This window comes from Labrus bergylta, chromosome 7 (assembly GCF_963930695.1).
Source record: "Labrus bergylta chromosome 7, fLabBer1.1, whole genome shotgun sequence".
Classification (NCBI taxonomy): Eukaryota; Metazoa; Chordata; class Actinopteri; order Labriformes; family Labridae; genus Labrus; species Labrus bergylta.
Genome location: NC_089201.1, coordinates 3152890 through 3164223, shown reverse-complemented (window position 1 = coordinate 3164223; position 11334 = coordinate 3152890). Strand labels below are relative to the sequence as shown.

At 38.8% G+C, this 11334-nt stretch overlaps 3 protein-coding genes across 3 annotated transcripts; 2 read left to right on the top strand and 1 right to left on the bottom strand.

Moving 5' to 3' along the window:
* The first annotated feature begins 2638 nt into the window (after positions 1–2638).
* LOC109987882 (histone H2A-like) lies at positions 2639–3193 on the top strand. Its single transcript, XM_020639140.3, has one exon. The coding sequence runs from the start codon at positions 2645–2647 to the stop codon at positions 3029–3031; it is 387 nt and encodes a 128-aa protein (XP_020494796.1). The 5' UTR covers positions 2639–2644; the 3' UTR covers positions 3032–3193.
* A 387-nt stretch (positions 3194–3580) lies between these two features.
* LOC109987889 (histone H4) lies at positions 3581–4718 on the top strand. The gene has a single exon (XM_020639150.3). The coding sequence runs from the start codon at positions 4257–4259 to the stop codon at positions 4566–4568; it is 312 nt and encodes a 103-aa protein (XP_020494806.1). The 5' UTR covers positions 3581–4256; the 3' UTR covers positions 4569–4718.
* Positions 4719–6778: 2060 nt separating this feature from the next.
* On the bottom strand, positions 6779–9173 carry LOC114920492 (kallikrein-8-like). The gene is made up of 6 exons (XM_065957471.1): positions 8898–9173; positions 8528–8702; positions 8175–8354; positions 7995–8053; positions 7464–7621; positions 6779–7351 (listed from the first exon to the last, which is right to left on the bottom strand). Exons 2-6 carry the CDS (start codon positions 8587–8589, stop codon positions 7187–7189), a joined length of 624 nt encoding a protein of 207 aa, XP_065813543.1. The 5' UTR covers positions 8590–8702; positions 8898–9173; the 3' UTR covers positions 6779–7186.
* Positions 9174–11334: the final 2161 nt, after the last annotated feature.

Sequence of the window (11334 nt, the reverse complement as noted above, 5' to 3'; positions counted from 1 at the left end):
GTTCATATTCATGATTTTTTAAATAGGCCGTGTGATGTCTTGTGAAGGTTAATGTCCACATGGATTTATTTTTTACATATTCTGTAGTATTAGAAAATGTAATTAGATGAAGATTATTGGCTAACTCTGGTGCAAGTTGAATTGAATTGTGCGCTTCCCCTGTAAAAAGACAAGATCACGTCATAAGCTTCATGTTTGAAAAGAGGCATACATTTATATAGACTTTTTTCATGGACTGGATACTCTGGTTTTCTGACAGTTGTTATATTCTTATAATAGTGATGTACAAATTTCAATTTGAAATTACCTCAACAATATAGAGCTAATACGGCACCATTAAGAAATGATTTTATTTCAGATAAATGTGTCAGGATCATTTTGTTGTGCTGTATTTGTAGCACAAAAAGAAAGTGTATTGGTTTTATTTTTACAGAAATGAATCTCAGTAAAGTGCTGGGTTGAGGAGTAACTCCATCCTCAAGGTCAAACTGATACTGAAACTTAAAGTTACACTTTCAATGAAACATTTAATCATGTGATCCCCAGAAGTGTATAACAAATAGAAACATGTAGAAACATAAATGCATTACTTGTTTCTCTGTGCATGCCCTTTTCCAACTGACTGTCCTGTATTGTTATTTCATATCAGGGACTGAGATGTAACCGGATGAAAGGGGCATTGCTTCTCTTGACTATTCCCATTTCTCTTTCCAACATTACAGCTTGGTAAATGAGATTAGATTTAAAGAAGTAAAAAATGTGGGACAGAGAAGATCAGCTTTCCCACCAGTTTCATGTCCAAGATGTAAGATAGGGATGCTTTCACACTGCATTTGGTCCTTCCTTTAGTCCACCCTGACAGTACGAGGTGTGTAAGCATCTGAAGGGCTCTGAAGCAAAGTGACTCGTGCCTTGTGCCACCACAAGTGTTGTTATCGTGCCATCAGGTTTCTGACATAATTACCACAACAGTTTAAGACATCATTGTATCTAAAGGGTACCATCACGTTCCTCACCAGCTGGCAGGACACTGGAGTCATTTAAGTACAGCCACTTTTACTAGTTTCAGCAAAATATGCCCTTCTTTCCAAAGGAAGTCCCTGGAAAATGTTTTTCCAACATTCGTCCATCTGAAAATATGCAGATAAATGCAGCAATGATATTAGAGGGGAACCACTTTAATTTAGACAAAATGAACAACTCTCGCTTACATCTAACAACAATGGTGTGATTTTGGAAAGATCTTACATAAGAGCATCAAGTTTAAAACCTTTTTATTTCAGAACTGACTAAACTTTAACAGAATAAAGCGTCTTTGGGTAAAAACAAAACAAATATTTTGCAGGTCCACAAAATCTGTTATCTCCTATTCTTTGGAGCACTTCCAAAATTGATGACATCTTTGCTTTCTGGCTTCGGGAGCACAGCTCATGATATCAAGTACTGATTGAACTCTCCATGGAAATTAATGACATACTGGAATTCTTATATTAGGTTATTGTCTTAAATGTATCATTGATCATACGACAGGGTTTTATGAATGTTCCCTGAGGTCCAGATGGAATCTGTAACACGCTGTATAGGCTACTGGTGTACTTGGTATATCAAGGTATGCAAAGTGAAGGTACGCTACGGTTTTCTCCATGCCCATCTGATAAATAGAAATATTAAATATCCATGCCCATTTGTTAGATACAAGATTCACAGAAGATGGTCACCCCCGATGGACTCTTCTTCTCCCCTGACTTTTGCCTCCAGTGTTACCTCCAGGGGAATTAGGCTACTTGTGTAACTCACTTAAAGTTAGCCAAGAAACCAAGAGATTTTCTCAAGAAAATGTTGTTTGTTGTCAGTATATTTTGTCTTTTATTTTGAATTTTGCATGCCATCAAGCTAAGGCTACTTTACTGTTTGGACAAAGAATAGCTTTTATTTTGAAGGGAATTAATAAACTTCCGGTGTAAGAAACGTTGTCAAGCCGCTTGAATAGGAAAAGATGAACTTGTTAGGGACAGAAAAGTAAAGGAATAGGCTAAATGTAAACAGCAAATGAACGGTAACAAGTCAAATGTTTATTGTTCAGCGATCCCCTGAGAGGCATTAAGCTCTTACGGGGGTTTGAGTGGTTTATGTGGTCTTTTGTGCTTCGAAATAAACATACAATCATCAGTTCAAGAGTCCAACTGTACAACTGGACCTCCTCCGCTTGCAATCCCACGTCATCAGGTTTCCTAATGGGGGATGAAGGGAGTAGCCTAGGCAATACCTTATCTTGTATCTGTATCCTATCTGAATTTGTCTCATTTCTACACGGCCTCTCTTCTAAATGTACATTATTATGTTTTATTTTTTATATTTGAATGCCTTGTTTACTCAAACAAGTCTGACTATAATCAAAAAAGCAAATATGTTAGAAAGTGAACTTTTACATTTAGAAGTTAGTAGCCTCCTGTATTTTGAAAATCCCCCAGAAGCATATACGGAAGTTGCATAATAAAGTTCCGCTCCTGATTGGACGATACAACATACGCTAGCTTTGTCCAATAACGTGTCAGCTAGGCGGAGCAATAAGAATATATAAACAGAGAGTCGACGGTGATAAATTAATTCACATTTCGTTATAGAATAGAAATTAATATCGAACATGTCTGGAAGAGGAAAGACCACCGGGAAGGCCAGGGCAAAGGCGAAGAGCCGGTCATCTCGGGCCGGGCTTCAGTTCCCTGTCGGCCGGGTCCACAGGCTGCTGAGGAAGGGGAACTACGCTCAGCGTGTCGGCGCCGGAGCTCCCGTCTACCTGGCGGCGGTGCTTGAGTACCTGACGGCTGAGATCCTGGAGCTGGCTGGAAATGCAGCCCGTGATAACAAGAAGACCAGGATCATCCCCCGTCACCTGCAGCTGGCTGTCCGCAACGACGAGGAGCTCAACAAGCTCATGACTAACGTCACCATCGCTCAGGGCGGTGTGCTGCCCAACATCCAGGCTGTCCTGCTGCCCAAGAAGGCCGAGAAAGCTGGCAAGGCCAAATAAGTCGTCCTTGAACGCAACACCACAAAGGCTCTTTTAAGAGCCACACACACATCCTATCGAGTTTCTTCCTGTTACAGTGAAAATTAAGTAGTCACTAAAACACAAATGTCTTCAAGTCAGGTCTTAAAATACTTTAGGCGCTGACAGGAGAAGAAAAGAAAATGGAGGCTTTCATAGAGTTTACATTTTCACATGTTATACTTCGTGTGTAGACTGCTTGTTTAGGTAGATGCGCTTTACGGACACCAGACTGAAAGCGCTTAATATAAATCAATAAATACACACATTAATAGATTAGTATATTACTTAAAGGCTATGTAGAGTTTTTATTAATCATACAATCTACAGTACAAGGCTTAAACTAGTTCATCAAGTTTTCCTAACCGAACAAGTGAAGACATAATTCCCGGGGAGGAGAAAAACCGTGATTCACAGTTACAGTGTGCTGAGATTATAACAAATAACCCTGTAGGTTACTGTCAGCAGATACTGTAAATAGATGTAATAATAACACTGATCAAGTCATTTTAAAAACAACGTACAAATGAAAGGCTGCAGAGTAATACGATTATTTTAATGTAAGGCTAAATGTATTTGAGTTTCATGCCAGAATCACAGATCATCCATATCACTTCTTTGTGCCAAAATCAATTTTAATTACTATTTTTTTTTTTAATCTTCAATACAGTAATTATGTTGTTTAACTGACTCTCACTGAAATATAATTTCCACATACAGATTAAACACTGCCATCTTATATTTGATTTGTATTAAATTAGGCTCTTCCTCATTCATCAAGCAGTCACAAAGACTTAACTTAAACTCCATTTTTAAATGTTTGACAACAAGGACAGAATCTGACTACCCAAAGGCACAGGACCAAACAGTATGGCACTACATAAATATATAAATGAAGATAAGAGTTCATGGATGGACTACAGGAAGTTAGTACCAAGTAAGATGTATAATACCAAAGAATCAAACAGTTGTGAATTTAAGAGGCCCGTTCAACTATAACCGCCAATTATGGAGCTTTTATTTTGAAGGCTTCAGTTTGTAACCGGATATGCAGTGGCTAACATTGTCTAGTTTCATATCGGAAGAGAAAAGTGGCGGGCTGAGCTCGAGCTGGTTTTCTTCCTCAACGTCCGCTCGGAGGATTTAAATCCGGACTCTCTCCGGTTCAGAGTCAGTTCGTCTTCAGAAGAATTATCATCTTATCAGAATGAGTGGTCGCGGAAAGGGAGGGAAAGGACTCGGCAAAGGAGGCGCCAAGCGTCACCGTAAAGTCCTTCGTGATAACATCCAGGGAATCACTAAGCCCGCCATCCGCCGTCTGGCTCGCCGTGGCGGTGTGAAGCGGATCTCCGGTCTGATCTATGAGGAGACCCGCGGTGTGTTGAAGGTGTTCCTGGAGAACGTGATCCGTGACGCCGTCACCTACACCGAGCACGCCAAGAGGAAGACCGTCACCGCCATGGATGTGGTTTACGCTCTGAAGAGACAGGGCCGCACTCTGTACGGCTTCGGAGGTTAAACCTGTTACTCCACCTGGATACTAAACAAAAGGCTCTTTTAAGAGCCACACACATCACCTAGAGAGCTTTATTCACACTCATTTAACTAACACTTTACAATAGATCATTACATTATAACCCAACTGTTTAACTTAGTGATGTGAAAAGCAGTTCTTTTCAGTGTACTGAATCAGTAGAACCAGTTCAGTAAAGTGATTCGTTCTAAAGATTCGTTCACCGAATCGTTCATTACTTCTCTGCAGCTCTGTCTGTGAATCAGAATTTAATAAGCTGAAATACGACCGAACGTTTAGTTCTGCTCGCGAACAGCCGGTGGTGAATAATAAACCAATGAGCTGAGAATTTAGTTGGATAAAGCTACAGTTTGCAAGTATTGAACGATTCGGTGAACGAATCATTTGAACGAATCACTTTACTGAACTGATTCTACTGATTCAGTACACTGAAAAGAACTGCTTTTCACATCACTAGTTCAGTACACAAATCACTCACTGACTGTCTGACTGAGAGGAAGAGAGTGACTCGGAGGCGGAGCTCTCGTTCAGTTCGTTCGTCCGCTCTTCCTCTCATTTCGTTCAGTGATTCACGTCGGAGCTCTCGTTCAGTTCGTTCAATGAACGACAGTTCCGCTCTTCCTGTCAGTTCGTTCATGTCGGAGCTCTCGTTCAGTTCGTTCAATGAACGACAGTTCCGCTCTTCCTGTCAGTTCGTTCATGTCGGAGCTCTCGTTCAGTTCGTTCAATGAACGTGAACGAGCGAGACTGCGAGTCACCAGCCTCAGTCACACACACACACTGTCCTGACTGAAACACGATCGTTAGTAGATGTTAAAACAGTCAGCTGAGTTAAATTAAGTTGGATATAAAAGCCGTTTGTAAACTGACGGCAGCTATAAAAAGCACATACATTTTCGCGACACCTAAATGTTAAATAATATATTTTCTACTTCCTCAATTTTGGAGACATGAGAGGGAGAAGTAGGGGCGGGCTTTAGTGACACAGAGCTCCCGACCGACTCCGTCCTGTTGGTTCAGTCAGTACATATCACTGACATGAAGAGAGAGAGAGGGAGGGCAGGCTTTGGGCGACTCTTACAGTCTGGAGAGAGAGACGTGAGAGAGGAGAGAGGAGAGCGCAACTGACGTTGAGAAATGAACGACTCTTTTCAATAAGTGATTCAGTTCAGTTCGTTCACCCAGATGATTCGTTCGTTTTGAACGAATCGTTTATGACCGACACATCACTAGTTTAACTTACAAGTTATGTCATTTTGGTCCTTTTCGTAGAGTCACGGATGGAAGCTTTTTTTAACCTAATTGCTCCTCTTAACTCCGGTACTAGAGAAGTCTGACGGCCGCAGAAATCTCGTCTTCTACGCATTAAGGGCGGCAATCGAGTTTAAGTGCCCCATGTAACATCATTTTTTTTTTTCAATCATCATATGTCCAAAATGTATATTTTGCACTTTGAAAATAGTGACAAGAATCTACCCTTTATTGCAGATACTTGAAAAACGGATAATGAATGAGTTTAAAGGATGGCTGCTGGGAATCTAATATCATGTTCAAAATCTTCTCTATGATTGTTTCCACTTCGTGTAATGACATGAACAGTTGTAGTGTTGTGGCGGAGACCTGCAGCTCTGAGTGGGGTGAAGTGGCTCTTAAAAGAACCTTTGTTTTCTGTATTATGGAGTTTTATGCGGCGGGCCAGCTGGATGTCTTTGGGCATGATGGTGACCCTCTTGGCGTGGATGGCGCACAGGTTAGTGTCTTCAAACAAACCGAGCAGGTAAACCTCGCTGGACCCCAACTCTTGTTGGTCTAATGTGTGCAGGTGATACAACAGTTCAACAGGGGCTCGGACAAAAATAGGTCCAAGTTTACTAAAGGTGTCATCATCTCAGTTAAAAGTATGGACATGCGTTTGATATTACAAGTGTGTGCTCATCTCCTTAATATTATTGTAGTTTTCTAACAGAAATATGTATTTTATGTCTTTCCCCAACTTGTTTCATCTTCACCAAGTGTCCAAAAGCATAAAAACATTCACAATGATTTGTGAGTCATCATTTTATTTTCAATTCACAATTGTTGAAAAGGAGTCACGTTTGATTTATTTCTTAAAGAATCGAGAACAAGACCAAATGGTTACAAGCAAAACCAAATCTGTTTATATAAAATACACAATTTTAGACATGTTTTCTCCCCCCCCCCCCCCCCAAAGTATAACAGTATGAATCTGAACAGGTGATAATATATTGATAAATTGATAGTTATGTTTTAAAAGTATGATTATATTTATCTGATTAGTCAGTCAATCTTTATTTGTTTCGCACCAATTCATAACAAATGTTATCTCGAGATACATTTAAAAAGGAGCAGGTAAAAGACCTTACTCTTTGTTATTTATATCGACAAAGACCCGACATTAATCCATCAAGAGCACAGCACTCAGCAACATTAGCAGAGTGAAGGGCTTAATAATAAAAACTTTAGGCCTAGTAGTTATTCAATTAACATTTATCAATTGAAAATGTAAAGAAACTCACTACTCCAATTCATGTGAATGTCTCTTGAATGAGGGGACATTTCACTCTAAATGAATACATGGAGGGTTAGATGGTTCGCAAACCCGTAATCCTCCTGATCCAGTCCTTGTATCTCGGTTGACAGACATCCATGAATGCAGCTGGTTTAACACAGGCATGAGTACCATTCATCGTGAAACTAATGACCCCGTAAATCTTGGAACCGTGCACCACTCCTCCACCAGAGTCTCCCTGTGGAAGAGATTTAAACTGTATCATTTGTTTAAAAACTTTGAATCAGTAAAATGGTCAAACACCCAATGACTGTATCAAACAAACAAAGTTAAAATCCATTCAAACTCACTAGAGATATATCCACTGTATCAGATTGTCCACAGAACCAGCGTTGGTAGAGTCTGGACAGGTCATCTGGGTGAAGGCTGCGCTGCAAACAGTTCCTAGAGGTCTCACAGCTGACAACGGGAATGTCTGCACACTGCAGAGTTGTTGGTCTGTCATTTCCTACGAGAATAGAAAAAGAACATATTTAATTAAAATAAAACTTTATCATTGTTAAGAAAACTCCTCATTGGACTCGGATTTTTAAAAATACTTTATTAAATGAATTCAAACATGTATCCTATAGAGTTAATAAATAAAGTATGCCCTTCACTAAAAGTCTCCTGAACTAAACAGAGCTTGAATTTGCTGCATTGAGTTTGAGAAGAGGAAACTTTTCTGTTAAACATATTTGATGTTTAAGTTTGTTCAAAAAATAATAATAATGTGTTTTTAAAAGTGCTGTAATTCTACCAAGAAAACAAGAAAAAGTGATGAAAATAAAAGAGTAAATGTATTAATGATAAGTAATTGCTTTATATATATATTTTTTTACCTCTTTCATTATTTGGACCCATGAACTTGGATGCATAACCTGCAATCTCGACTGTTTGTCTGAAACATAATAGGACAAGAAAATTAAATTAACAACTTTCACATACTTTTGTTTTGCTTTGTTATTTTTCCTCAAAAGTTGAGTTTTGAGATGAATTAAAGAGGTGACATCAATACTCACAGTTTGTTACGTTGATTACATTCAGTAGTGGTTGGAAATTTTACATGTTGAATTTGAGTGGAGTCACGTAGCTTCAGCAGCATGAGGTCATGTTCTCTTCCATTTCCGTTTTCTTTGAAGGTCTCATTTTGTGTGATATCCATTTCTATAAGACCTGGACCTACATATGCAGTTACATGTCTACAAATAGAGGTGAATAAACACATCAGTGAATGACTGAGAACACATTTTCATATCGGGTTTGTCATTACTGAATATAAGCAATGCCATCTTCATGTTGGGAATGTTATCAGGAATACCACAGTACATTTTTTAACAGGAGAATATCATTTTAGTCTTTTTTTCTCTCTCACCTCTTCAAGCAGTGAGCTGCAGTCAGAATCCAGCGGTCACTGATCAGAGAGCCACCACACATGAAGTGAACAGTCCCATTATATCCTTCCACTTAAACATGGTAATCACGTGTTTGACATGGTCTACCTCCAACGATTCTCTTCTGTAGATCCACAGCTGTGCTCGCTGTCACACCTGAAAGAGAGAGGTACCCACCAGGTGACTGTGAGTTGGAACAATGATTGTCACAGAGAATAACTGTTGTTCAGAGTTTGGACATGGGGAAATCAAGTGTGCTAGCTTTCTGGAGGAAGTTGAATTCTGTTAAAAGCACGCTGACTATGACAGTTAAGTACCAGTACACATGAAAAGAAAACATTAGCCACTCACCAGCACAGAGTAAAAGCAGAAGACGTGTCATGCCACCCATCTTTCTGTGAATATCCTCGTGGAGAACATTGGTGCAATTTAAATGTTTTCAGAGTGTCCTGTTACACCTCAACCACCAATCACCTCATGACATGTATCCATACAACCCCATTGGCTACAGAGTTATTTTCATGTGCAAATTTGAAATCACTTATCAAATGTTCCTGCATGCTCTTTGAAAAAAAAGAAATAAAGAAAAGTCACTTCAGCTAAATTAGCAGGAGTATTTTTTAAATTCATTGATGGACAGAAATGTCTTTGTTTGTATTCTTAAAAATAAAACATTTCAAAGGAATTTGTTTAAAAGAATTAAGTTAGATGTTCAGAATCAGCTTTATTGTCCAGTTATGCTCACAAACACACTTTGGTGAACTGTACTCTAAATGTACAAAAAGTACAACATAAATATCAACAATAAACACAAAATGAGCAACGACTGATATGTACAGTTCTAAATGAGATAATAGTGCAGAGGTGCAAAAATGTCGAGTTAAACATGACAATAAATGTGTTATTATGTAACAGACGGTTAATTTACATGAGGTAGAGAGTGTTTACAGTATTGACAATAAAGGTCTGCACTAATTAAGTTATTGACCCTGAAATAAATATTGAGTTGAAATATTCTCATGTACATTCGCGGTGGGTCTGTGAGGAGTGAAGAGTCTGCAGTGATGCCACCTGCCTGTTTCCTGACCCCAGACTGGTATAAGTGCTGGATGGGGGGGCAGGTTGGCACCTATGATTTTATTTTTGCAGACCTGATTGTGTGTTGCAGTATGTGTCTGTTCAGTTTAGGTTGCAGATCCAAACCAGACAGTGATGGAGGTGCAGAGAACAAACTGGATGATGGAGGTGTAAAACACTTGCATAGAGTATGTTGTTCATATTATTTTCTCATGTTCATATTTTTCCTAGAAGAATAACCAATTCTCACCATAACCGTCTCTACAAACCTCTCGTTGTTAACATGGGAGCTGCCAGAAATGTTGAACCCCAGCTGCTTGTCTGTGATGCTGAGAGCTTGAACAGCCATAGTTCATGAGTGTCCTGGCACTTCTCCTTGTCTGTGCAAGATCTGGAAAATGTAAAACTATGTTCAAAGTTCAACCTACATTACCTCATGTAAAAAAAACCCTCCAGTTTTGAGGGCTTTGAATGTTTTAGCATGGATTTTAACGACTAAATGTCAAAGACATTATCAAAATGACCAGAGGAAATGTCCACTACAGATAAAAGAAGGTGGTTATTTGGTTAATAAAATGAAGCTCACACACCCTAAATTCTCTCCATCCTCTGAATTTTCCTTGTCGTGTCAAAGTTTATCATATTTTATTGAACAAATATTCAGCACACCGTTCGGCTGCTTTTATTCCCTCAGTGAATATATCCAAATGTTCATGCAAATTTCACCATCTCAGTGAAATGTTTCACACATGGTCTCCTTGTATTCTGACGATAACTGACAGACACATTAAATATTCGGTGCACTTTTGCTAATACCCTACGCTACCAGGAGATTGTCCTCCTTATCACACTTTCTCAAATACACACACATGTTCACAAAGAGAGACACTTCAGTGTTCATAGCCGTATGGTGTGCTGCAGATTTGTTTAATAAAGTATGATATACTTTGACACCATGAGGAAAGTTCAGGAGATACACTTAGGATGTGTGAGCTTCATTGTTTTGAAGAGCCAATGAAATGATTTAATTAGTCAATAACCATCTTGTTTCATCTTTAGTGGACATATCTCATTTAAAAATATGAAAATTTTTGGTAAAAACATAAAAAAGGTTAACATTTCAATATATGGTGAGATGAAGATTTTATGTGAGCAGTGTTTTCAGAATTTATTTAACTGCACAAGAGTCCAAAAGCATTAAATACAATCACAATGGGATTGTGAGTCATCATTAGAGACGCAACAGTCCACTTTTTTTCAGTTCCAATCCTATAACGATACTGATTGGGATGTTTTTATTATCATTTTGTTGTTATTGGTATTATTGGTGAGGTTACACAACAGTAAGCCCTGCATTGCATTGTGCTGGCTTCACATACAAACAGGAAGCAGCAACAACTGTCAGGTTTTCAAAGTAAGAATTGTACTTTTGATCATATAGAAGGAGCTGTTCCATCTTGTCTGAACGTCGTCATGGAGACGACTTGTGTACACGTCTTATAGTTCAGTCTGAACGTCTTCAAAGATCAGTGATGTGGATTGATGCCATCAGTCTGATGTGCCATACGTAAATTACGTCAATACCGGACCTGACACTGATATAAGATCCCATCTCTAGTCATCTTCATTTTATTTTCCATTTCACAATCTGGTAAAAGGAGTCACATTGTATTTCATTCTTGAAGAATAGCAGAGTATAATGACTAAACTG

What these genes read in the sequence shown, in the direction of transcription:
- LOC109987882 (XM_020639140.3), top strand. Translation starts at nt 2,645, where the DNA reads ATGTCTGGAAGAGGAAAGACCACCGGGAAGGCCAGGGCAAAGGCGAAG.
- LOC109987889 (XM_020639150.3), top strand. Translation starts at nt 4,257, where the DNA reads ATGAGTGGTCGCGGAAAGGGAGGGAAAGGACTCGGCAAAGGAGGCGCC.
- LOC114920492 (XM_065957471.1), bottom strand. Translation starts at nt 8,589, where the DNA reads ATGTGTGGTGGCTCTCTGATCAGTGACCGCTGGATTCTGACTGCAGCT. An exon ending in GCAGCTCACTGCTTGAAGAG is followed by an intron (nt 8,355 to 8,527) that starts GTGAGAGAGAAA and finishes CTCTATTTGTAG; the next exon opens with ACATGTAACTGCATATGTAG. An exon ending in GGGTCCAAATAATGAAAGAG is followed by an intron (nt 7,622 to 7,994) that starts GTAAAAAAATAT and finishes CTATTCTCGTAG; the next exon opens with GAAATGACAGACCAACAACT.